The 27,189-nt window shown below is 39.8% G+C and overlaps 1 protein-coding gene across 13 annotated transcripts in view; it reads right to left on the reverse strand.

The window, feature by feature from the left end:
- The window catches only part of EPSTI1 (epithelial stromal interaction 1), an 81,933-nt gene extending 54,977 nt beyond the window's left edge, over positions 1-26,956 (reverse strand). For 3 of the 13 annotated variants that reach the window (XR_012010091.1, XM_072782945.1, XM_072782948.1), the window contains exons 1-5: positions 26,070-26,336; positions 6,609-6,667; positions 4,162-4,245; positions 994-1,067; positions 241-324 (exon numbers count right to left, since the gene is read on the reverse strand). Coding sequence is in view for 10 of the 13 variants with exons in the window: in XM_072782945.1 (XP_072639046.1) it covers positions 241-324; positions 994-1,067; positions 4,162-4,245; positions 6,609-6,667; positions 26,070-26,197 (429 nt within the window). In the remaining 3 variants the exon portion in view is untranslated. Of the gene's footprint in view, positions 1-240; positions 325-993; positions 1,068-4,161; positions 4,246-6,608; positions 6,668-8,069; positions 8,372-11,566; positions 11,741-24,252; positions 24,455-25,997; positions 26,045-26,069; positions 26,337-26,914 lie in introns of those variants that run through there. The other 10 variants (XR_012010093.1, XR_012010092.1, XM_072782954.1 and 7 more) reach the window with 9 other exon arrangements.
- Between the last annotated feature and the right edge of the window lie 233 nt (positions 26,957-27,189).

The raw sequence follows: 27,189 nt of genomic DNA on the forward strand, positions 1-27,189 counted from the left end.
CCACATCGGGCTCCCTGCATGGAGCCTGCTTCTCCCTCTGCCTGTGTCTCTGCCTCTGTGTGTGTGTGTGTGTGTGTGTTTCTCATGAATAAATAAATAAAATCTTTAAAAAAATAATATATACTCATACGGTTATTTTGAGAATTAAATGAATTTGTATTTGGACAGAGTGGGGAAGAGAACCTGGCATACAGTGAGCCTTCTGCAAATGGTAGCTCATCATCCTTTCCACTGTCTTACCTTCTCTCTCTGAATCGCCTTCATCTTTTGGATTTGGGCTTCTTCTGCTTCCTTCTTGATTCTCACAGATTCTTCTCTTTTTAGCTAAATTGTATTGAAATTACAGGGGACAAAAAAAACCAGTTACTATTTTTCAGTCTGAACCTCTGGAACACAAAATTATGATGAAAGGCAAATTACAGTATTGTTTGTGCTATACCTCACCATGATTATAGGTTGGTGCTTCCAGCTACTTAGATCACAGAGAATGGTCAGACTGCATCTCCTACCCATGAAATTAATCTCTTGTGTTTCTTCCTTGGTCTCTCTGTCTTCCCACCTCCCACCCAGGTTGGGGAGGAGAAAGAGAAGATAACATTTCCTTACTATAAAACTCATAAATTCATTGTTTTTTTTTTTTAAAAAAAGTCACTGACACCTTAAATCTTTTTGTACTACCTTCATGACTTATATTGGGTAAACAGATTCATGTTCTTAGAACAAAACATTTAAAACATGGTAGAGAGTTGAGCTATAAAAAAATAATAATAATAAATCCCTTCATCAAGGGTCCTGCTGACTGATACATGGCATGGATAAGAATTCTAGATTTTTGTCTCTTTGCTTCTCACTTCTTTCTTTGATTTTGAGAGTTTCCTTTTGCAATCAGTTTAAAGGTTTTATGCTTTTGGTAAAGTTACTGTATTATTCCATGGCTATTGAAAGTGCTGGTACTCAAATTCCTTGCCAAAATTAAAAGAGATGGATTCTGACCTTTTGCTGGTATTTAGATTGCATCACTTGGAGTTGTTGTTTCTGCCTGACTTCAGCCTCTGATTGGCTTCCACCTACAGAAAAAAAAGTCACAAAGGTGAAACATGAATATTAAGCTGAAATGTCAGCCATCAAAGACTAATTAATACATGATAAGTCTACACTGTGAATTTCTTTAACATTTTCCTATCTCTGGAAATAAGGATACAACCAGTTTTCTTACTAAGACATTAGAGAATGGTAATTTCTTAAAAGAGAAACAGAGCTGGACAGAACATGGTGCCATTTCCTGAAAGAAAAGGACAATCCTACTAAGTCATGTAGGTATTCAGGTTTTCACTTAGACTGAGATTATACCTAAAGGTCCAAGCTAAATAATAAGAAATAGTGCCTGTCTTAGAAATTCTAGAACATCCCCCCTGCTTCAGTATAACCACTCCTTAACCTACTAAGGATGATGATCAGTGATGCTGTTTTTCTTCTTCTGACTCTACTGCCCCACATGCTAGTAGCGAAGTGCAGGAAATCCTCAGGGGTCTTGGCCTGACAAATATATAGTCTTTATAACCTAGTTTTTAAAACTACAATGGGAATATTTTAGTTAGCAATTGATTGTCAATCCATACTATTTATTATTCTTTCTTAGGTATTCAATTGAAAAATATGGATGTTAGATTATCTGCCTCTCTTAAACCTCAAATAATCTGGGGACAGAAATCCTTGCAGCTTGACAATCATCTAAGAATTGCTGTTTAGGGATTTCTCGGTGTTTATGCAAGCTGGGTATGTGCATTATAAAGATCCCTTTGAAATAATTCTCCGGTGCTTTGGTCACTAAAAGTGTCAGTTCTCTGAAAGATTCATTCACACAGAAGCAGCATTAAAACAATTTGCATTCACTGTAGTTTTTGTAATTGAACTGATAAAAACACCATAGAGACATTTCTTCTGAGTCCCAAAAGATGTATAAGGCCTATTTTGTTTTAGCCCTTCAGTCTCTGTTGTGGGGGATTGGGGAATGGGAAAGAAACAGTGAGGACTATTGGAGCTTTTATCTAATGTTACAGCCACTGTCAGCATCTCCCAGGACTATTCCAATATTCTAAGGGGTAGAAGAATAGGGCAGGAAGTGAAATTTAATAGAAATAAAGAAAGTCAGATTCCTAAGAATTTGAAGATTTTGTTCAAAACTTATCTCAAGGTTTAACACAGTCTAAATTTTTCTCTTTCCCCCCAGCCTCTTCCCATACCTATAACCTTAATCATTTTAGGTATATTATTAACAGAAAACTGCAATGAGATTCCTGCTCACATTGGCTAAGGCTCTGAGATACTAGGCACCAACTGCTCCAGATTCTAAAGTGAGGGGCCTGGCTCCCTCAGCAGGATCTGCAAAGGGGTAACTGAAAACAGGGGAACCTTAACTAGCAACTGCCTTCAGCCCATAAAAGAGGCTGGATAGGTCACAGGAGGTAGAATCAGAGGAAAGAGGTCTTTGTGAATTCCATTTTGTCTGTGTGTATATTTGGGGAAGAAGGGATATTATGTCAAAATGGGCAAGAGACCATGAAAATCACTTGGAGAACTCGATCTGCATCTCCAATGACTGAAGCATCTAGTGTACCTATTCCTAGAGAAGTCAGGGATGCTGGCTGCTGTTAGATGGCTACCCAGGTCATCAAGAAGAGGTGGCTGCATGGCAAATGGTCTGTACTCCCAGAGTATGGGGGAAGAAAGGATACACAAGTGTTTCCTGTGCTCCCCATCTGGGATGCATGAAAGAGAATGGCAACATAAAGCCATCTTACAGGGGCTTGTTGCCCATGTGGGCCACCCTACAAAGATGGTCTACCGGCTTAAGAGCCAGCGGTAAAGCCAAGTACGCCAGCAAGAAAGTATATGTTGTGTCTATGGGAGAAATCCAGGAGAGAGACGGATGGCAGGCAAGGGGGCTCTGAAGAACTCCAGGAGTGAGAATGCACAGCAGGGACTTTCAGAAACCAGATCTGCGCAGTACAGATCCTACCTCTCTTATCTCTCCTCTCTTCTACCCAGGAGGGGTCAGAATTTGGGAACAGAGCGTCAATAGAGAAAAATTCAGCCATGTCCCATTTCCTTTGCTAGCTTTCTACTCAGAGTAGGCCTGGCCTGGAGCAGAGAGAGAGCCTGAATCTCCATCAGTAACAGAGTTTTGACTAGTACCTAAGACTGAACACTAATGACTAAATGATACTATTTAACACCTAGAATTAGCTGGACAACTTTTATTTGAGAAAGACCAAAAAGATCTAATTTCATCCAAAGAGCATGGGGAAAAACCAGTCCCACATAGCCAGTGGGGGGGTGGGGGGGCATTAGGAAGGACAAAGCTGTTCCTTGGTTATGCCCCTCAAATGTGGCTTATTCAGCATAAAGGTGACACTTGAGGTTAACCCCTTTCCCCGAAATACAGTGGAATGATGGTGATAATACCATCACTTTCACCCATCAAATGATTTCCAAATTAGGTTATTTTATTTTCACCAGCCCTTTCAGTTCTCAGATGCTGCTGGAAGAGAAAAGAAAGGACGTGAATGATTCCCATTAGGTGGCATCCCTGTTGAATGATTCAAACACCAGGCAAGGGCAGCCCGCACAATTCATCACACTGGCATGCACTCCAGAGGCCCAAAGGTCTCTCTATCTGTAGAATGAAAACACAGGTGGTGTTCTCTTTATACCCACCACCAGGTCCCCAGCTCATTCTCATTCTTAGTTTTAGAATTGAATATCCATTCATTTACTTTCCCATTAGCATTAATCCTGGCAGGATTAATATGCTCGTGCTAGCTTTCACTCCCATCCTGACTAGTGCTACGACAAGGCATATGCAGCACCCCAGGTAAGCTTTCTTCAGAGTTGATCATCTAAGAGGATCTAAATTATTCAGCAATTAAGCCATCACTTTATTCCCACACAACTGTGGCATCATACATTTGCTTCTTGCAGAAAATCAGAAACAACATCCCTACACACCTAAGAGTTTCCATTTTAAATGCATTCCATTCCAAGCAGCACAGTGACCCAAAAACCTGTAACCTGTGTCCAAAGATAGGTGTAGGCAAGGTGCTAACAGGATCCCTGGGTGGCCCTGTCCTCCCAATTCAGGCACCTGGTTTGCTGGCTTACCTAACCGCCTTGGCACCAGGTTAACAGGCTTCGCTCTATGTTGCTCCTTCCACTTCTCAAGATTCTTCAGCTCTTGCTCAGCAACTAAGCCAAGTGAGAAATGTCATCAATTATTAGAATATAAAAAGGAAACAGGTCCCTTGAAAGGAACAAACGTCAGAGGGCGATTAACTGTATGCAAGCATCGGTGGACAGAATATCCAGGAAAGGAAGAAACCCCCACCCCCCAACCCCACCCTACCCTACCCCGCCCCACCCCACCCCCTGGAGTCACCCTGCACCCACCCCTGAGGCAATTTCTCTCCAAGAGTATGAACTGAAGGTTCAAATTTGATTAAAAAAAAAAAAAAAAAACTGAACTACTAAAATAAGGGAGTTTAGTTTTTTTTTCTCTCATTCTGTCATTTTTAAAATCCTATATCAAATTCATTTTTTTTAATTCCCTATAGACGATGTGTGCAAAATGAGACTATCCATATGTCGATAAGAACTCTTCACACACAGTAAACATATCCCCAGAGAATTTTTTTTAAGACTTTATTTATTTATTCATGAGAGACAGAGAGAGAGAGAGGCAGAGACACAGGCAGAGGGAGAAGCAGGCTCCATGCAGGGAGCCTGACGTGGGACTCGATCCGGGGTCTCCAGGATCAGGCCCTGGGCTGAAGGCGGTGCCACCCGAGCTGCCCTCCCCAGAGAATTCTGATGCCCATAGTAACTGTACTTTAAATGTCCCCCAAGCTTACTGCAGCTGGGAGGAGTGAGGGCTCTTGGGTTCCTGGCGCTGGATACCACCAGGCCAAAGGCCTCCTCGTGCTGGAGCATTGCTATTTCCCCAAATATGGACCCTGTGTGACAGCAGGGGGCTCCAGAGATCCTGATCCTGTCTTTCCCAAGGCACGTCTGAAATCTTCCCAGACCTGATTGTTTCAAAGGTCCCTATATGGTAGTTTTTAATTATCAGCAGAAAAAAGAAAAAAAACTGAAACATCCCAAAATTCCAGACCACACCAAGGCTTAAATTCCTGGAAAGTATTGAAATCAAAAGCTTGTAAAATGCCAGAACCTTTAGGATTTGGGTGGTCGCCACCGGTAGCACCCACAATCGCTCTGCATAGTTGGGACTGTTGTATCCTGCCGGTGTTCTGATGCAGGTGTACCACCCAGGGTGCCACCTGTGTGGTGGAGACCAAAGTCTCTAATGTAGAGGCCTGTTGGGCCTGTATGTCCATTCTTAGCCACAGTATTAAATTTCTTACCAAGATCTCATAAAGGAGAGCACAGAACATCAGGGCTAGCCCAGAGCTTGACTTGAACAAGCCTCATAACTTCTTTGTGAACTAGTTGAACTTTAGTTCTCCATCCACCTCTAAGGTATAATGCTTTAACTTTAAATGACAGCATTTATTTTACTGTACAACTTCAGGCAAAAATGTTACATACCCACTAGGTACAAGGAGCACAAAAATAAGTAAGGTGTCCCTGCCCTCAAAGAGATGGTAATGCACACAAGCCAAGTACACATATAAAAATAGCTGAGGGTAGACTCTGATACTTACACAATTATGGGAACACAGAGGCTAAAGAAAGATTCTATTAAGAAGGGATGGGACAGGACAGATCAAGAAAGGGGCAATTGGGCTCCTGGGTGGTGGCTCAGTCAGTTGGGCATCTGCCTTCAGCTCAGGTCATGATCCCAGGGTCTTGGGATCCAGTCCTGTGTCTGGCTCCCTGTTCAGTGGGGAGTCTGCTTCTCCTTCTCCCTCTTCCCTCCCTCCTGCATGTTCTCTCTCTCTCGCATTCACTCTTGCTCTCTCTCTCTCAAGTAAATAAATAAAATATTTTTTTTAAGATTTTATTTATTTATTCATGAGAGACAGAGAGAGAGGGGAGGAGAGACACAGGCAGACAGAGAAGCAGGCTCCATGCAGGGAGCCCGACATGGGACTCGATCCTGGGGCTCCAGGATCATTCCCTGGGCTGAAGGCAGATGTTCAACCACTGAGCCACCCAGGGATCCCAATAAAATCTTTAAAAAAAAAAAAAAAGAAAGACAAATTATGTCATAATATATTTCATATATAATTCATCTGCCCCACAGGTGTTCATAGTTCTGTAAAAGTATCTGCAGCCAGCCCAATTTCCTGGGAACTAGATCGATTTACTGGCAATAGATGGTGAAATTGTTTGAGGCCAATGGAAATCTGAGATTTACAACCACATTACATGAGTTTCTGCTATTAACATAGAGAAACAAATTTAGAAGCATTAACAACAGAATAATCAGAAGGTAAAGCAGCTGAAGTTAAAAAAAGAAAAAAATTTGGTGTAAGATCTGGTGAGTCTATACAAACGAGAAAATAAAAATACTACAACCTAAGTAAACCAATCCTCCTCTATAAGAAGAGAAGAAGCATTCTGAATGTTGAATGGATACAAATACGTACTCCTTTGTATCTGACTTCTTCGGTTTTCATTGGGTGCTATCATGGTATATGCGCCTGGGCTAGAATAAAGATGAAAAAAACGATTACCATGAGGAACTACTCATGCATATAAACCTCCAGACAGTCTTTCTGCTCATATACTTATGCTCATCACCCACAAACAGATATCATGTAAGAGAACCTTCTTCTTAAGACCCAGCTCTGTACTCTAGGAGCTTCCAATCTAGTTGCCAAGATAAAACAAATGCACAGGGCCAAACGTGAAAATATAAAGCAGTTGGTGAACACTGACAAGTGACTACTTCCTTTTGGCTCTTGGTAAACTGTCTTTGTAGGGATCCATTTTTCCTCCAGGTGGCACTCGTGGGCAACTCCCTTGGAAAGGGCTCTAGATGGGCATTCTCTGCAGTGATGACCCACATTGGGGGTACAGAAAACACTTGTGCATTCTTGTTCCCACAAACTGGAAATACAGGCCATTTGCAATGCAGCCACCTTCTCTTCATGACACATCTGAGTAACCCTCTGACCACAGTCTTGTGCTTTGGGACTTTGGGACTTTGACTCTTCCAGGCCTGGGTCTACTAGGTCCCCCATCCTCCTGGGGACACAAGTAGAACATAATCAGAGAAGGATTTTAATTCATGGGATGGGGATCTGGGAAGACTTCATTTCAGCAAAAATACACAACACTGGGCAGCCCGGGTGGCTCAGCAGTTTAGCGCCGCCTTCAGTCCAGGGCCTGACCCTGGAGACCCGGGATCAAGTCCCACATCAGGCTCCCTGCATGGAGCCTGCTTCTCCCTCTGCCTGTGTCTCTGCCTCTCTCTCTCTCTCTCTCTCTGTGTGTCTCTCATAAATAAATAAAATCTTAAAAAAAAATACACAACACTGAGATACCAGGAAGTTGTTAAAATATTGTGAGCTTTTGAGAACAGAAACTTGACTGATCTATACACACCCAGCCTCTGGCACGATGCCTGGCACAAAGTAGCTGCTTCATGCATGTGGGCTGAACTAAAATGAAATGATGCCACAGAGCTAGTCTGTATATTGGGGGGTGGGGGGGATTGAGATGATGCACGTGGTCCCACAAGAGTACAAATACTTCACAGAGCAGAAATCTAGTGCAACAGACTGCAGCATATGTGTGGGGACAGTTTTAGAGGAAATACTATGGATAAACACAGCTTATAAATGTAGGATTTAAAAAAAAAAACCCAGATACTCTTAGAATTCTTTCTCTTCAACACAGAATGTACAATTTCAAAGGACAAATTAGCAAAGATTGAACAGTAGAGGCCAAAGTGCTGATTAACAGAAGTCATTTCTTCCTTATCTCATTATTTTCCTAGCAGCAAGACTTCAGCCTGCTTCAAACTGGGCTTTAATTTTAGACTTGTAAATGGGAAGTGTACAACCACCTTTGCATGCAAATGGGGCTGCAAGATGCCCAATTACCTAATGTATATCAGCAGACGTTGCATGTGTAGCCTCACATGCATACGACGTTATGAATATAAAATCAGGAGGCTGCTACTGGAAATTAATCCCTTGTCCATTGCATATTCTTTGTTCACCCTAAGAAAGATTTTTCAGTCCTCAATTGCCAGCACTTCATAGGAGCTTGGGAGCTGAATTCTGTGGATAATAGCTGCGCATTTGAATATGATGCAGTGGTGAGCCACTGTACAGAGCCTTAAAGATGAAACACAAGGTACTGGATTTAAGTACCAACCATGACATGACTGCACAATCCTCAATGTCCACTAACATTAAGGTATAAAGCTTCTCACACTACCAGGGATTTGACTCTATACAAACCAGTAGTTCTCAAACGTTAGTGTGTCTCAGAATCACCTGGAGGGCCTGTTAGAGTGCAGCGTTCCTAATTCAGGAGGTTTGGGGTGGGGGTTGAGAAGCTGCATTTTTTTAACAATTCCCAGGTAATGTCTATGTTCTTGATCTAGGGACCACGTTGTGAGAACCATCGCTGTAGATAATTCAAGCTAGATAGATAATTCAACATTTAAACTTAAGGGGATTTAGGGATTAAATCACTGATAAACACATAGACATTAAATCATCTGCCAAAGGTCATGAGGCTAATTAAGCAGTGATGCTTAGACTCGAACCCAGGACTTCTGTCTTAGACCAGCTGGGCATCTGCAGCTAACTCTTCAGCTCAATACAGAAAGCATACAGTAGGACTGTCATTTATCTCCAGCCTCTTGATAGGCTTCCAAAGGAATCTACTTAACTGAGCACTTATTTATGGACTTGTGCTAAGGGGCTATTGAAGAGTGAGGAAAATATGAAAAAACAGACACCAACCAGTTTAACGGAGAGTAGACTCTAGTTTGGAACAATTTACGGAACTGCAGGAGCACACCAGGAGAATACCCAAACAAGTGTCAAAATAGGATGATAAGGAGAGATCCAAGGTGGGGGAGAGTTACAGAGACCCCAGGGGCGGGAAGAAATCTTCAGAGAAGCTTAGCAAGCTCAAGTTTAAAAGGTAGGCTCTAAAATGGCAAAAAAGAAGTACTAGGACTTTACTAAGAGCAAACTCATAGAGAATTTTGCAAGTTCCTTGGGCCTCCCCTATGCAAATTTTGTGAAAGATTGAGAAAGAAAACAAAATCAATCTGTTTCTAAAAAGATCTTACTCTACAATTTCTTTTTCTTTTTTTTCTTTTTTTTCTTTTTTTTTACTCTACAATTTCTAATCTGGATAAGGTAAAGTCTGATGACATCATACTAGAATCTTTTGTTTTAGGAACTGAACTGTAGTCAATCTATTGCAATCCGTGTAGCCTACGAGTACACAGTGCAGGACCATGAAAAGAGGGAAAGAATTATCCAACCCTAAATTCAGAGCCTTTTAACTGAAAGCATTTGAACATAACCCCAGGGTCAAGGACAGAGGTCCCAGTAATAAATGTTTCATGTTAGAGAATTCCTTAGCAACCTTTTTAGTAACATTTTCTTGCCTGAACATGCCAGATCTGAAACATAATATTCAGAAGAAAGAATGGCAAGTAATTGAGCTTCTATTCTTACCTGCTACGGGGAAGAGGAGCCTAGGTCTAAGGTTCTGCTCTTTATCTTTTATTTTTTTATCGTGTGGCAGAGTGTAACGCCTTGTTAGATACAAATATTCATCCCTTCTCTCCTCGCTTTTTCTTGACACGAATAACAAGTATAATTTATTCATGTTTTCAGCCAATTAGTTTCCACCCACAGCAAGGGCCTCTGCTGTTTTAACCTGCATGTCTTCCCTTTCAACATTCTGACTCTCAAAGATGCTGATCTAGACAAGCCCAACCTACCTATATTTAGTATTCTGGGCATTTCCTGATTAAGCAATATTCAAGCCACTGAAATAAATGTATATCTTTGAAAATGAGTTTCCTTAATTACCTCATTGAAACTTAATGAAATATCACAATTCGTAAGATTATTTTCACTTTCAACAGCGCACATCCGTGAGACATACTAGGGGAAATCATACAAAGAACAGCACAAGACAAAGAGGAAAATGTGTTCCTGCACCATAAAAAAAAAAAAAAAAGAAAAGAAAAGAAAGAAAGAAAGAAGGAAAGAAAAAGAAAAAAGAAAAAAGAAAGAAAGAAAAAACACAAAAAAGAAAAATATATTTAAGGAATGTTTTTCTTGTGAGATCTCTCCTGAGCTACACAACTGCTTCTCTGGTGTTCATTCTTGCACAATTTTTATAATGTCTCATCAATAAGCACTCTATGAAAAAACGTTATGCTGAAGTTATGAAAAATACCTTGGCTGACTAAAAGTATTCCATAAATATATCCCCTGGTGTGTACAAACTGCAGTAGATGTAATTTAAATTTCTAATTAGGAACAACACTGGTTTGACTGAAAAAGAAACATAGTCAGGAGCAAAAATTCAGAAAGAGGTAGAAGATTAAGTAACAAACAGATCTTTTCAAGCAGAATAGTAGACATGTAGTCTACTATCCTGTAAGAAATTAGTTTGAAATTTTCATAGTTCAAGAAAATCCTAACCTTGTGTGAATTTGAAAAAAAAAAAAAGATTTTTGGTTAATCAAAAGCACTGGATAGAGATTTATTTTTTAGCTACAGCTTTCCATATTGGTTTTTCTTTTATGGCCTTCTAAAGGGGCCTCTGAAGCTTACTGTTTTAGGCCAACATGAGTCAAAACTTTTGAGGTATTCAGGTTTCCAAAAGTTCTTTTATAAACAGACCATATTCTCAAGAAAAAAACAAAAAAAGTGACAAGGACAGGCTGAGAGATTCATCCTTAACCACTCCACCTGTTACACCAACTCTGATCCAGCACTCCACAACTCCAGTGTAGAAGGGCTCATGAATTCTCTTTGGTCTCAGAACCTGCAGAACCCAAAACATTGTCTACACATTCAAGAGACTGATGTGAAGTGGGTCAGTTCTTTAATTCACAGCTTCTGCTGGACAGTTGAATAGACACCCAGAGGGCTTGAACAGACAGACACCCAGGGAGGAAAAGATAAACAAGAGATCACAGATCATCAGCTCCTTTGTTCATAGGATAACTTTACAGAAAGTCGAAAGAAGTATATACATGCACACATCCATTCATCCATCCATCCCAGTACCCCTACGTGTAGGCTCATGACTTAGTGAGGTGGGGTTAATTTATGCAAATTAGAAAAATGTGCCCCTTCTTTCAGGTGGAAGTACCCCTACACCAGGGCACATGGTTTGGTATGTATTTCAGCTCCAAATTATCACCTGAGCCAGGTAAGTTTGTGCAGTTTACCAACCTGCACAACCATACAGGGTAGACCTGAAAGATGTCACATTTTGTCCCTTAAAACACATATACACACATAAATGATAAAAGCTATGAGAAAAGCAAGAGGGATTCACTTTAAAGATACAAAGAATATATATGAAACATAATGTTATAGAGACTTACCTTTAAGAGGCCAAAAACCAATGACAGGAGTAGAGACGGGAACCAATTTTTAGGTACACTTGCAAAATGTATAAAATTCCTTCCTCAGTACAAACCATGAGAGACTCCTAACTCTGGAAAATAAGCAACGGGCTGCAGAAGAGGAGAAGGGTGGGGGGATGGAGTGACTGGGTGACGGGCACTGAGGAGGGCACTTGATGGGATGAGCACTGGATGTTATACGATATGTTGGCAAACTGAAATGAAACAAAATATAAAAAAGAAAAGATATTTCCTTCCTCAGTAAAAATAACTACAAGGAATTCCTATTTTCAGAACATAGAGATATCAGGTCTGGGAATTGATTTGAGCCTGCTTGCAAACTAACCTTAACCTAACAAGCTAACCTTAGCCTAACGGTAAGCCTGTTACTGTTCCATAGGTGCTGGCAAAAGCCATGAGACTCAAAAAAAAAAAAAAAAAAAGCCATGAGACTCCTGGGTCAGAGACTAAGACTTTATTACTCATGCATTACAACATACTGCATGAGCATTAGCATATTTATGTCTGTTCTCTCCGGCACCAAGTCTGATGGGGGCAACATGACAGACACTGCACACACAGTGTGTTGGCATGACAGGTGAGGGACACGGTTGAGGAAACTACCATTTTTACAGCAGGTAGTAAGCAAGCCTGGTCTTGGTTGTAGGGAAAGCTAACCTCATCTTTCAAGGTTCCCAGCTACCTAATGAGAGGAATAGTCTAGAGGAAAGAATGGTCTGGTGTGCGGTCTTGGCACACCCAGCAAGACACCTAAGAGTGGAAGAGGCCCACGCAGGACTGTCTTTTCCAACAAGAGAATATTCAGGATAAACATTCTCTTTAAGAACAGCTTAGTGATAAGGAAATGGGCATTTGCATTAAAGCCACTTATTTACCAAATGGTTGTACATTTTCTGTTATTATTATTATTAGACTAAGATCTGATTATGTCTACATGTCTTAAGCATTGCTCCTGAAGAGTATCAAGGAGAAAACCAGAAATGCAAGCCATGAGGGACTTACATCTAAATCTCTGCATAGAACATTTATTTTATTTTAAGATTTTATTTATTTATTCATGAGGGGCACAGAGAGAGAGGCAGAGACACAGGCAGAGAGAGAAGCTGGCTCCATGCAGGGAGTCCGATGTGGGACTTGATCCTGAGACTCCAGGATCATGCCCTGGAGCTGAAGGTTGATGCTCAACTGCTGAGCCACCTAGGCGTCCCATGCATAGAACATTTAAAAACAAATTTTGCCTTTTATTTCTGATTTTGGAAGAAACATATGCTTATAGGAGAAAATTCACAAAGATATATGTTTTAAATATGGAAAAGTCACTCATAATCCCACCCTTAAGAGATCACAAATACTTTTCTTGGAGTAAATTTCAGTCCAATCTATATTCTGCATCTATTATTACACAGTTGCAATCATATCTGAAGTCAAATTGTATGTCTTACTTTCACTTATAAGTAGTTTTCCCAACTATTCACGTAACAAGCTTAATATTACATGGCTGATAATACTTCACAACATGGATATAGCATAATATAACCACTCACTTAACTATTTCAGTTGTTTCAATTGTTCTCTATTATAAACAATCCTGCAGGATGTACAAAGCATAAAAATAAAGCTTTGCACAGAATATTATCCAGAAGAAGACTCTAAGAACAAGAATGTGGACTACATTTAAATTTTTTCATCCCTTAGATATCCCATTTGCATTTCCAAAAATCCCAGGAAGTTTGATTGGGTGATTACTTTCTGCCCTCAGGCCTCACTCTCCCCAGTTCTCAAACTAGGAAGATACTGGCCCTAACCAACCATTCCTTTTCACCTCCTCCTTCTAACGGCACCTTTATACTATTCAGGTTGACAACTCTACCCGGTTAAAAGATTAGAGTCCACAACCTTTTTTATAGCTATGTATGACCATCTTACCAAGTTTGGGAAATCAAAATATAAATGGAAGCCACTGAGAAGGATTTCCAGGAAAACTCCTTTAAATGGGGACAGACAGGAAAAATTGTCGGTTGCTTTCCCCTTCCTGGAAGACTGAAGTGGTAGCTAATGCTCAAGCAGCTATCTTGGTCAATGAGGCTACTTGACTATGAAAGACACACATCAGAAACAGCAAAGCACGGGCAGCCCAGGTGGCTCAGCAGTTTAGCTCCGTGTTTTAGCCCAGGGTATGATCCTGGAGACCCTGGATGGAGTCCCACATTGGGCTTCCTGCATGGGGCCTGCTTCTCCCTCTGCCTGTGTCTCTGCCTCTCTCTCTCTCTCTCTTTCTCTCTCTCTCTGTGTCTCTCATGAATAAACAAATAAAAACTTAAAAAAAAAAAAGAAAAAAGAAATAGCAGAGCAGAAAGACAAAAGCTATGCTGTGCCCTGTGACTATAAAACCACCTCATGAGCAGTAATCTATTGCTATGCTGCCTGACTTTAAACCTTAATTCTGTTACTTTCTAACTATAATCTTGAGCAAATTACTAAGTTTTTCTATTTTTTTTTTCACCCATGAAATGGGACTAACAGCTATGTCCTTAGACCAATGCTAGAAAATAAATGTTCTATTATACTTGCTTGCTATTTGTACTACATCACCCCTAGACTAGCTGCCTTCACACTTATTTCATAGGTGAGAAACAAATAAACAAAGCCATCTATGCTTAAGACACCTATTTGGAGATATCTATTATATGTAATTGTAACGTAAGAATGATGTGTGTGTGTGTGTATATATATATATATATATATATATGATACCTCTTTTATCATATGTAATAAAACCTAGCCCTGAATCACAGTACATCTCCTTTTTCATGCTGTGACTGAATTTCTTTGCTCCAACTTCTTCCACAACATATACAATTTAGCTTTTCTAATTGTCTTTTTACAATCTTGGTTCTGGCATTTGTCTCTAACATCTATATCCTAGTTCCTGATTCTTTCCTTTGATCTGTGTCTTAGGAGTAATAAGAACCACCGCATGAGACAAAGTGGTGTTGATAAATAGCTCATTAAAGATTAGCAAATAGTCTTCTGTAAAAGATAGCATGTTTCTGAGCCCAGGTTTTTTTCCCTAAATTATTTATTGAGCCATAATATACTTAGGACAAACTGTACAAATCTTAAACATACAGCTCCATGACAAACTGCCTTTGAATTTCTCCAGATTCCAAAAGAATAAAGGAAAAAAAGAAAGAAGCACAATGAACTTTAGAATATGATCTGAAATTACTTATTCCCCAATTTTTTGTCTTAAATTTTAAGCCTACAAGCAAAGTTAAAATATTGATAAAATGAAAACCTATATACTATTTATCTATACTTACCAATTGTTCATGTTTGGCCACATTTCTTTCACTCTCATCTTTATTCTTTCTGAACTATATGAAAGTAAACTACAGAGTCAGTAAGATAACCCCAAATACTTTAGCATGTATCTCCTAAAAACAAAGACATTCTCCTAGTTACATGTTAAAAACTTTTGCACCCAAAGGAATTAACATTAATATAGCATTTACTCTATATTCAAATTTCTAAATTGTTCCAACTTTTAAAATATTCTTCTCTACCCCCACTGCATCCTGGATCCAATCACAGATTACAGATGCCTGTTGTTTGACATGTCTCTATAGACTTCTAGGATGCAGGACCATTTCCTTGACTTTTTCCTGCCTTTCATGACTAACATTTCTGAAGAGTCCAGGTGTGATGGTTAATTGTATGTGTCAACTTGACATGGCAACAGGATACCCCTGTATCTGGCTAAACACTATTTCTGTGTATGTCTGTGAGGGTGTTTCTGAAACAGGTAAGCATTTGAATCCATGGTCTGAGTGAAAGCAGGCAGCCTTTACTATTGTGGGTGGGCATCACCAAACCCACTGAGGGCCTCAACAGAACAAGGAAGGCAGAGGAAGGTTGAAATCAGTCTTGACCTGATTAGCTGAGCTGAGACATGGATCTTCTGCTCTTGATGCTCCTGGTTCTCAGGCCTTCACACTTAGAGGGGAATGTACACCATGGGCTCTATTGCTTTTAGGACTTCAAACTACACACTGGCTTTCCTGAGTCTCCAGCTTGTAGATGACAGATCATGGGATTTCTCAGCCCTCATAATTATGTGAACCAATACTTTATAGCCTTATAACAAATTTCTTTATAAATATATATATATGAAATAATAATCTCTTCACATATAAATATATAAGCATATTGTATATTTATATAATTATAAAATATTATATATTTATTATAATTATACTCTATTTTATAATTTGCATATTTTATATATAATAAAATTTATATATTTATATATTAAAATTCATTTATACATTTTATGTTATATGTATATATATACTATATAAAATCTATTAGTTCTGTTTGTCTGGAGAACCCTGACCAATATACCAGGTAAACTGTCTTATAGAATTTATAGAACACTTCACACTCTGGATTTGAGAAAATGATGATTAGATGTTCAAGTTAGACATTTTGGGGAAGAGTACTACATAAAAGATAATATCCAAGATTCCAGTGTGAGAACAAGGGTTGTTTCCTTGCACAACTAAATAATAACCCAAGGTGAAAACAGTACCTGCCTATAGGATAGCAAGCAATCCCACTTTAAAATAAAGATTAGAAAGAGAACATATCTTCTCCTGCCTGCTGCCTTCCATTAGCAATAGAAATCAAAAGGCATAATGGCTCTAAGACTTTCTACTTGGCATAAAGAGTCAAAGAGCATAACCTCCACTTTAAAAATAAAGATGTCGGGGATCCCTGGGTGGCGCAGCGGTTTGGCGCCTGCCTTTGGCCCAGGGTGCAATCCTGGAGACCCGGGATCGAGTCCCATGTCGGGCTCCCGGTGCATGGAGCCTGCTTCTCCCTCTGCCTCTCTCTCTCTCTGTGTGACTATCATAATAAATAAAAAAATTTAAAAAAAAATAAAAATAAAGATGTCTTCCTATCAAACTAGTTAAAGTGTTTATCTTTAAGGATTAGAATTGCAGGGGACAAAAAAAAAAAAGAATTGCAGGGGACTTTTACTTTCTATCTTATTTTTGTAATGTTTGAACTTTTATAACAAGCAGATATGACTTTACTTTTAAAATCAGGGGAAGATATTCCAAAGATTTTTTTAGTGAGGAAATATTTAAAACAAAGACTTCAAGCAGAGGCTCAGATTTTCCTACAAGGTTAGGTAGCACAGGATTTCCACTCTCTCTGGTGCCATAGCAAAACAAACACGGGGCCATACAAGCCCTTGAGTTTTAATGATGATAAATGTCTTTCATTTTTCTATAGGAGTTTAATGGATTCCCTTTTAAGTGTTCATATTTGGGGGGGGGAATTCAAACATTACAGAACAAAAGAAGATCATCATTAGCTGATTCTCTGATATAGAACAGACCTTTCAAATGCAGTCTTCTCCCTTTGATGATTTTTTTCCTGTTAAGCTTTTGTTTCAGATTAAAATAGATTCTGAATAGATGCAATTAACCTTAACAATATGTATAACCTTACAGCACTCTACTGACTTTGAATTAAATAACCTTACTATGTAATTGAACTAAGTTTCTTTTTTCTCATTTCTGCTCTGCTTCTACTGAATATTATAGGTATTATGTGTTTTCATGCTTTCATCATCCTGTTGATTGATTGTTTCACTGTATCAGCTGTCAAAGACTTTCTGAGAAAAGCCCACTCATTTTTGATATTGTATTTGAGCAAAAATGATTGCTCCCTAAGACTTGGCAGACTGCAAATGCATTCATACTGAGGAGTGAAATCTGGTGCAGAAAAGTTAGATATTCGTCTAAACAGAACCATAATTTCTACCCTCCTGTATAAACAGGAAGATAAATTGGATCTAAGCAAACCAAAATGGCTTTTCTTTCCATCCACTCCAGCAATCTCTTCTGCCATGCACAGAACTACATTTTTCACAGTACACAGGTAACCCACTAATGGGTCATGAAACCAATTTAATGGGTTTATTTTTAATGAATGAGACTAGAAAGCCTCAGAGTGCATCACATACAGTAAGGGTGAGAGCTAAAATTTTTTTTCAGTTATATATAAACTCATATATGCCCACACACGTCCTTGATCATGAATGTCAAATGACATTCATGCTTGCTTTTACTCTAGTCTATGGTCAGAAATCTGAAAGATCACCAGGAAGCAGATGTTGTTTAGGTTGTTCATAAACAAGGATGGTAAAAGAACTGTTCTAATGCAAGCCCACCAAACTGTCATTTAAGAAAAGCAGCAGAGACCAGAGAATCCCCACAGAAACTGCATTCATGTAAACCATTTCTCCATCCAGAGAATTTTAAAGCTGTAAATGTCACATTACTGTTTCTATAGTGTCACTCCCTTTAGTCTATAGAATTCTTATTTTCTTGATGTGAAAATATGACGATTGGTGGGAACTTAGCTAGCTGTACTACCCCTTCCTCCTCCAGCTGCATATCATGGTCAGGATCTAGACTTTGGTAGATAGAACCAGCAGCACTCAAACCTGAGTCTATCACTAAAAAAAAAAAAAAAAAACCCATGAGACCTTGGGAAATCATTTAATCCCTCAAGACTCGGTTCTTCAACTGTGAAGTGGCAAAGAATTTATGATGATGAGAAAAAGGAATTCTATGACGCGTAGTTCAAGGTCTAGCACTTGGTTAAGAGGCCCAAGACATAAGAGTTCAAGCTATTGATTGTTATTTTAGTTTTATTCTCTTGGGGTACCCAGTTTGACTATTCATAAGGCATTTACTTTAAGCTACTACAGTATTGGAATGCTTTGCCACATTTTTCATTTCAAAAATAAGTCAAATAGAGTTCTACTGATCAGTTTGCTAGAATATAGTAATCACTGAGACACCTAACAAGTTCATTGAGCCATATAATTATCATTAAGAGTTAAACACTATCTGTTGTTTTACAAACTTTCTGAATGCTTATGAGCCTCGTCTGAAGATTGAGTTATAGCCCTCTAATGAACAGCCATCTATAGTGAGCCGTCAAGAAGATTACTCATCAAAATCAATCATAGATTTTCTCTTTCCATGTAGTATTATTTCAGAGCACTAAAAGGAACTTCGTCATTATTCAGTTCTCCATCCCCAGGGAGGAGTAATAGCCTGATGCTTTCATGCCATTTAACATCTATAGGCAAAAGCTTATTTTCTCACACTCATATGAGGATTCAAAAGAGAAATCTGGGGCATTGCAGTGAAGAGGAAATAGTGAAAGCAGTTCTTACAGGCTCTCATAAGTTTGTAAAAACTTGTACTTAATTTAAGACTATTTTATGTGGCTAGTTTGGATTGAAATGAGCTAAGTCAAGAATGACATAAGAAGTTTTTGATGATCTGTCTTGAACATAAGACATTATACTTCAGAATTCAGAACATATTCAACAATTATTAGATAGTGATGTTCATAAAAACTGAACATTATAACAATAATTAGTTTATCATACATTCCACTTTATATCCCACCTTCTAGTTATAAAATGTTTCATACTAATGTAGTATAGTGCTCTTTAAAGGGAAAAGAGAGAAAAATCAGGAATTGGCCATTAATAAGGAGTCTTGCCAAGCTATCCTTTATTCACCCTTCACTGTCCCTTGAGACTTTGAGGATGAAGGGAAAGAAAACTATCAGTTACCAGAATTCTTTCTTTCCCTGGAGCACAGCAAACTAGGGGAAGTTTTGAAGTTTGAGTAAGGAAATAAGGAAACCAGGGCCCCAAAGAGAGGAAGTAAGAAAAAGGAGTGGATTTCCCCAGTACAATTATATAGCACTTCAACAGACATAGTGTCTAAGCTGTTGTAATTGGGAGTATGGTTTATCTAAGAGGCTGTGTCAGTTTGGGTCCTCCAAAAAGAAGACATCATGACAGGATTAGACATGGAAGAGGTTTACTGGGAAGAAGGCTTAGGAAGGATAAAAGGGGAATGAGCAGGGGTAGGCCGTGAAACCCTCAAGAACATGAGCAGATCTGAAACCTATGAAAGCCGAGACGGGAGGGGGGATTGAGTTGGGAAAAGCCTCAGACTGATGTACAGTTCTGAGAAAATCTTGGATAGTTCAGTTGAGGAGTGTTCTGGCAAAAGCTGCCCAATTGCCCAATAGAGGAGTCCCACCTGGGCCAGGAACAGGCTGACACTAGTACCCTGGAATGTTCAGACACTGGCTGGAAGAACACAGAATAAGATGCTCTCAGAACAAAGGGTAATGGACAAAGGGGTTGCAGCTGGGCCCTCAGTGGACTATGCTTCCCACAGTAAGTTCTTTTGAAGATCTGAACAGCAAGTTTCCCTGACTGCCACAGAGGCTGTATAAACTCCTGGGGTATAACAAACTATAAAAACTTACTTCGTCCCTGGTTCCTGACACAGAGCTCCAAAAAATCCTTGGGATTCCAAGTGATAAAAGAGTGTTGATTGTATGTTAATGAGGTGACCCCAGAATGCTTCAGGATAGGAGCTATTTGCCAGAAAATCTAACCACGTGATTAGAGGGTTAGAACTAACCACGTGATTAGAGGGTTAGAACTTTCAGGTCTGCCCCTTGAACACCTCTGGGGAGGAGAGAGGAGCTAGAGATTGAGTTCAATGATCAACTCAGTGGCCAATGATGGAATCAATTATGCCTGTTTAATGGAGCTGGAATAAATATTCTTGAAGGAGGATTGAGGACCTTCCAGATTGGTGAGCACATCAAAGTGCCGAGAAGGTAGTCCACTGAGACAGGGTATAGAATTCTGTGCAACACTCCACCTCCATATCTTGACCTATACATCTTTTCTATTTGGCTGGTCCTGAGCTGTACCCTTTATAATAAAACTATAAGGGATCCCTGGGTGGCGCAGCGTTTTAGCGCCTGCCTTTGGCCCGGGGTGCGATCCTGGAGACCCGGGATCGAATCCCACGTCGGGCTCACGGTGCATGGAGTCTCTCTCTCTGTGACTATCATAAATAAATAAAAATTTAAAAATAAATAAAAATAAATAAAACTATAAACAGCAATTTCTAGGATTTCTGTGAGTCGTTCTAGTGAATTATCAAACTGGGGGAGGAGGCATCATGGAAACTCCCACATTTGTGGTCAGGCAGAAGTATGGGATAGTTTGGGGACCCCATTTGTGGCTGGTGTCTAAAACAGGGGCAGGGATCCCTGGGTGGCGCAGCGGTTTGGCGCCTGCCTTTGGCCCAGGGCGCGATCCTAGAGACCTGGGATCGAATCCCATGTTGGGCTCCCGGTGCATGGAGCCTGCGTCTCCCTCTGCCTGTGTCTCTGCCTCTCTCTCTCTCTCTCTCTGTGTGACTATCATAAATAAATAAAAATTTAAAAAAAATAAATAAAACAGGGGCAGTCTTATGGCATCGGGCCCTAACCTGGGGGGGGTCCATGCAAACTTTCGGTAGTGTTAGAACTGAATGAAAGTTGGTTGGCGTTGGAATAATGCATTTGATGTCAGAAAAAAACCCACACAGCTCCTAACTATCCTGTAGACTGCAGCTCAAACATCACTCCTTGGGAACACTTCTGCTCCCAAGACTGCCTCAGACCTTGGCTTATGAAGTCATTCCTGTAATTATCTAAGAACTGTTCGCCCCAACAGTAAGACTATAAGGTATATAAGGGCTTATCTTCTACTGAGTAGTTATTTTCTCCTAAAATTTTAATTAAGTATCCAGAACTAGAGATCCTGTTATTTTAGGGTTGTTATGAGGCCTGAAAGAGTTAATATACATAACGCACTTTGACATACTAAGCATTGTTTGCTATTATTATTGCTCTTATGCCTCTTCAGTCCTTAGTATAAAGTAGGCCACAGGGATCCCTGGATGGCGCAGCGGTTTGGCGCCTGCCTTTGGCCCAGGGCGCGATCCTGGAGACCCGGGATTAAATCCCACGTTGGGCTCCCGATACATGGAATCTGCTACTCCCTATGCCTGTGTCTCTGCCTCTCTCTCTCTCTCTCTCTCTCTCTCTCTCTGTGACTATCATAAAATAAATAAATAAAATAAAGTAGGCCACAAATATTAATTTATATACAAATTCAGCTCACCTGATGCAAACTGTACAGCAAAATTCCAATTATAGGTTCACTTTCAGAATATCTTTTTATTTCCTTGAAATGGCATCAAGCTAAAGGACCACTTCCAAGTATGATTATAGGCTAGTATTTCAATGAAGTGAATGCTGTGTTGCTATCACAGACAAGAACCTATTGCCCAGAATTGGGTAAAGTCAGGTGAAAACCCCCTCCAGAAAAACCCATGCTTTAATCTTGTATTTATCTAGATGCTACATAAGTGAGTGCGAGATATTTGCAAAAGAGCAAAATATTGAAAGGGAAAGTGAAGGTAAAGTGTTACTTTGGATTTGAAGTAAGCTTTGGATAAGCTTTCTTTCTCTTTCAATCTGTGTAGATGGCTTATGATATTTAAGGACAAGAGAAAAACACCAACTAAAAATAATTGGGAAAGCTGATACGAATTAGCACTTATAATTACTTAAATCCAAATATAATCAAGAACACAGCCTTGCCTTAGAGTCTATTAGAGGTTCTCAGAAGTCATTTAAAATTTTAAAACATTGCCTTTAAATATCTATTTATATGTAAGAAGGTGTTTTAAATCAGTGTATTTTTACAAGTACAAACACTCCACTTCAGGGTGATAGCATACTTGATCAATAAACATTTGCTAAATGAATTCAAGGCTATCAGGACCCAATACTTACTGGATATTTCCTTTCTGCCAGGCATGATGTTTTATGCATACATACACACACAAAAAATAAAGAGCCTCTCAGAGATTAGTATTATTTCATTTTAAGTAACGAGGAAACTGAGGCATAAAGTATTAAGCACCATGTTGATGTTCAGAGAGCAAGTCATGGCAGAATCAGAAGGTGGGCCCAAGTGTGGCCTCAAAGCCCATGCTCCTATGCCTACACTGGTGCTTCCCTAAGAAATTAATGGAAGGATGCATACAATACAAGGTTAAATCTCAATCCTTTCTCATATAAATAGGCTCATATTGAGGGTGAACAAATGAAGCTTCTTAAGCACTTTATCCTTCCTTTTTATTTCCCAGAAAATACTGTAATTCCTCTCCAAAAATTAAAAACTGAATAAATTAAACCCCCTTCTTAGTAGCTTTTAATGTGTGTATGTGAATTTTACTAAGATGTTATTTACCAGGCAACCATTTTCCTTGGTTTTCCAGTTCCCCTAAAGGAGACAAGTGGGAATAAACAATAGATAGAAGTTAGTGATGGAGATGTAGGAATTCAGAGTGGTCCAAACAGGATCTTAGATATGAAACACCTGGGCAGCCCCGGTGGCGCAGCGGTTTGGCGCTGCCTGCAGCCTGGGGTGTGATCCTGGAGACCCGGGATCGAGTCCCACATCGGGCTCCCTGCGTGGAGCCTGCTTCTCCCTCTGTCTGTGTCTCTGCCCCTCTCTCTGTGTGTCTATGAATAAAAAAATAAAATCAAAAAAAAAAAAAAGATATGAAACACCTAAAAGGGAATGTCTCCTATAATGCTCTACTGATTGCAACTGGTTCACAGTTTTTAAAATAAATACATAGGGGTAAACTGGGTGGCTCAGTCGGTGAATCCTCCAACTCTTGGTTTCAGCTCAGGTCAGGATCTCAGGGTTCTGGAATCAAGCCCCACGTGGGGGTCCTTGCTCCATGTGGAGTCTGCTTGAGACATTCCCTCTCCAGCCCTTTTCACCCTCTACCCCTTGCCCTTGTGTCTTAAATAAATAAATATTTAATAAATGAGTGAATCAGTTCTGGGAAAGCTGCTGAACTCTCCTACGTACTCTCTAATGGTCTATTACCAAATCTTAAAAAAATCACAAAATAGTATGCAGTGAGGTCTTCAGGTATTGAGACCTGGACAATTAATTAGAAAACATCCCTTTTCTGAACAATTTGGTCTGGCAAGATTCTGGGATAACTTAAAATCAAATAAAAATAGATGCAACCACTAATATTTAGAAATTGATGTGAGCTTGCATCTAAATGATTATATCTAAGTAGCTGTTCTTTAATAAACAGACACATAAAAGGTACTCATAATCCACATGAGACTGTATGTCCATGACCTCTACTACATTAAATGGTACAGCTGAGCTATAGATAACTTGAAATTAATGAATGTCTATTGTAGCAAGACATCTCCCATTCTGCCAAGGAGAGAAATGAAGTAATCTCTAACTGAAATCACCCAGGTTACCCACTCCATCTAAGGGTAACCCCAAGCCAAATAATATTAAAAGCCCGAATAATATTAAAAATATTTATGAATTCTTTCAAAATTAAGGGATGAAAGAAAATCTACTGTTTATTGGCCATAAGGTTATACACTATTCCTTAGCAACCGGCATGTCTTTCATGTGATTAGAAGTTGATGGAAAACGGGGAACTGAAAATGAAACCACTTGCAACAACTCCAATTCACAGAGGCAGCTCTTCAAAGGCACTGTGTACACCATACTATTGTGTTAAAGAAGCTTCTTCCACTGAGAAGAAAGAGAGGATCACTGACAAGGCATAAGAAAACGTTTCCAAGGTACCAAATGTAGACCCTGAACCGAAGACCAAGATAAAAATTACCTATAACAGTTCTTATGTACCCACCAACGCCAGGTCTGGAAATCCTGCAGCAGCTCTGCACCTCACCAAGTCCTACTTCCTCTGGTCCTAAGAGGTGGTTTATCCGGGAACTTTGTTGAGATGCAAGCTTGCTCCCAGACACAGCATATGAATCTCCTACACCCTAACACATTCCCTCTCCGCCCCTACCCTGGCAGCGGATATGAAGATATCATTTAGGGCACTGATCTTCTAAAACAGGAAGGAAAACATTTTTTTTTCATACCAGTTAAGAGTGTGAATTCTGGAAATACCTGGAAAGCTAGTAAGCAGCTCAGGCCCTTTCTACACAGGTCTTTTCAACCGCGCAGCTAGTCACAAGAATCAGGAAAACCATGTTCTTGAAAGGAACAGGAGCTCAGATTTGTAGTAAAGAACCGCAGACTGGGCCCACTCAATTTACAAGGTAGTAATTCCTGACTGCTTTTGCTAGGCAAATAAGCCTGCATGCTCCCAATCAATAAAATAAAATAAAAAACTAAAATAAAATAAAATAAAACAAAAGAACATAAAACAAACTAATAAAATAATAAAATAATAAAACAAAATAATAAAATAAAATAATAAAATAAAATAAAATTATAAAATAAAATTATAAAATTATAAAATAAAATTATAAAATAAAATTATAAAATTATAAAATAAAATTATAAAATAAAATTATAAAATAAAATAATAAATAATAAATAATAGTAATAAATAAAACAAAATCATAAAATAAAACAAAATAATGAAATAAAATAAATAAAATAAAATGATAAAATAATAAAATAAAATAAAATTATAAAATCATAAAATGGGATCCCTGGGTGGCGCAGCGGTTTAGCGCCTGCCTTTGGCCCAGGGCGCGATCCTGGAGACCCGGGATCGAATCCCACATCGGGCTCCCGGTGCATGGAGCCTGCTTCTCCCTGTGCCTGTGTCTCTGCCTCTCTCTCTCTCTCTCTTTCTCTCTCTCTCTCTCTGACTATCATAAATAAATAAAAATTTAAAAAATAAAAATAAAAAAATAAAATCATAAATTATAAAATAAAAAATGATAAATTATAAATTATAAATCATAAAATAAAACAAAATTATAAAATAAAATTATAAAATAGAATTATAAAATAGAATTATAAAATTATAAAATAAAATCATAAAACCATAGGGATCCCTGGGTGGCGCAGCGGTTTAGCGCCTGCCTTTGGCCCAGGGCGCGATCCTGGAGACCCGGGATCGAATCCCACATCGGGCTCCCGGTGCATGGAGCCTGCTTCTCCCTCTGCCTGTGTCTCTGCCTCTATCTCTCTCTCTCTGTGACTATCATAAAATAAAAAAAAATTAAAAAAAAAAAATCATAAAACCATAAAATAAAATGAAACAAAATTATAAAATAAAATAAAATAATAAAATGAAATAAAATTATAAAATAGAATCATAAAATGAAATAATAAAATAATAAAACAAAATAATAAAATAAAATTATTTTAAAATTTTATAAAATTATAAAATAAAATCATAAATAAAATCATAAAATAATAAATAAAATAAAATAAAATATAAAATAAAATAAATAAGATAAAATACAATAAAATATAAAATAAAATAATAAAATTTAAAAATAAAATAAAATAAAAATAAATAAATAAAATAATTAAAATAAAATAAAAAAATAAAGTAAAATAAAATAAATAAAATAAATAAAATAAATACAAAACAAAAACCTGCGACTGGGCCCCGGTGGTCTCCGGCTCCCAGCGGCCGAGAGGCGCCTGCGCGACGGCTCCAGTACTTACGGGCGGCGGGCGGCGGGCCCGGGGCTGTCCTCCGCGGGGCTCCGGGGCGCCCCCTCCACGCCGGGGCGGGGACCCTGCGGCGGGCCTGGCTCCGTGCGCGGCCCCCGGGCGTGGGTGCGGGTGAACATGGCTCAGGTCGGCGGTCCCGGGCGGCCACGGCGGGAGGGACGCGGGCGGGGACGCCTGGGGAGTCTCGAGGGCGATCCCCAAGGGTTTTAACAGCTCGAGTTTCGATTTCCCGCGGCCGCGCCGCGCAGCTGGCCCGCCCCCGCCCCCGCCCCCCCGCCTCCCCCGGCCTCCCCCGGCCTCCCCCGGCCTCTCCCGGCGGCGCCCTCTGCCCTTAGGGCGGGCGCGGGCTGGGGCCGCGCGGCCTGGGGGGCTGCGGAGGGCGGGGGCGGCTCCCGGCCTCACCCACCGCCCCCTGGGAGCGTGGGAGGGACACCTGTCCTCCGCCGCCCGCACCTTGGCGGCGAGCAGCACCAGGGGACCAGAACCCCGAAAGATGCCTTCGGGGCGGCTTAACCGGTAACCCCGATTTGGGGTTACTGCTGGATATTTGAGACCGTGAGTAGTGTGTATGAACCTTCGGACGCCAGAGCTGGGATGAATAAATAAATAAAACCATCTTTTTTTTTTTTTTTTTTTTTGAGATTTTTATTTATTCATTCATGAGAGCCAGGCAGAGAGAGAAGCAGGCTCCTTGCAGGGACTCGATCCCGGGACTCCAGAATCACGCCCTGGGTTGAAGGCAGACGCTCCACCGCGGAGCCACCCTGGCGTCCCAATAAAATTGCCTCTAATAAATATAATAAATTTCCCTTTTCTTTAAGTCTTATTTTACTTACTCATGAGAGATACAGGCAGAGGGAGAAGCAGGCTCCACGGAGCGAGCCCACGTGAGACTCGACCCCGGGTCTCCAGGGTCACGCCCCGGGCCGCAGGTGGCGCTAAACTGCTGCGCCAACGGAGCTGCCCTAAAGGTTTCCCTTTTACCGGTAATGACTGCTGTTTGGCTGTTGCGCAACTACTTTCAAGGTAAAGGAAATGCAAAGTGAATTCAAACCCCTCTTCCCCCTCTCCCCCCAAAAAAAAGCCCAACAGTGAAGCAAACTCTTAAATC

The sequence above is a fragment of the Canis lupus genome, chromosome 17 (assembly GCF_048164855.1).
Source record: "Canis lupus baileyi chromosome 17, mCanLup2.hap1, whole genome shotgun sequence".
Classification (NCBI taxonomy): Eukaryota; Metazoa; Chordata; class Mammalia; order Carnivora; family Canidae; genus Canis; species Canis lupus.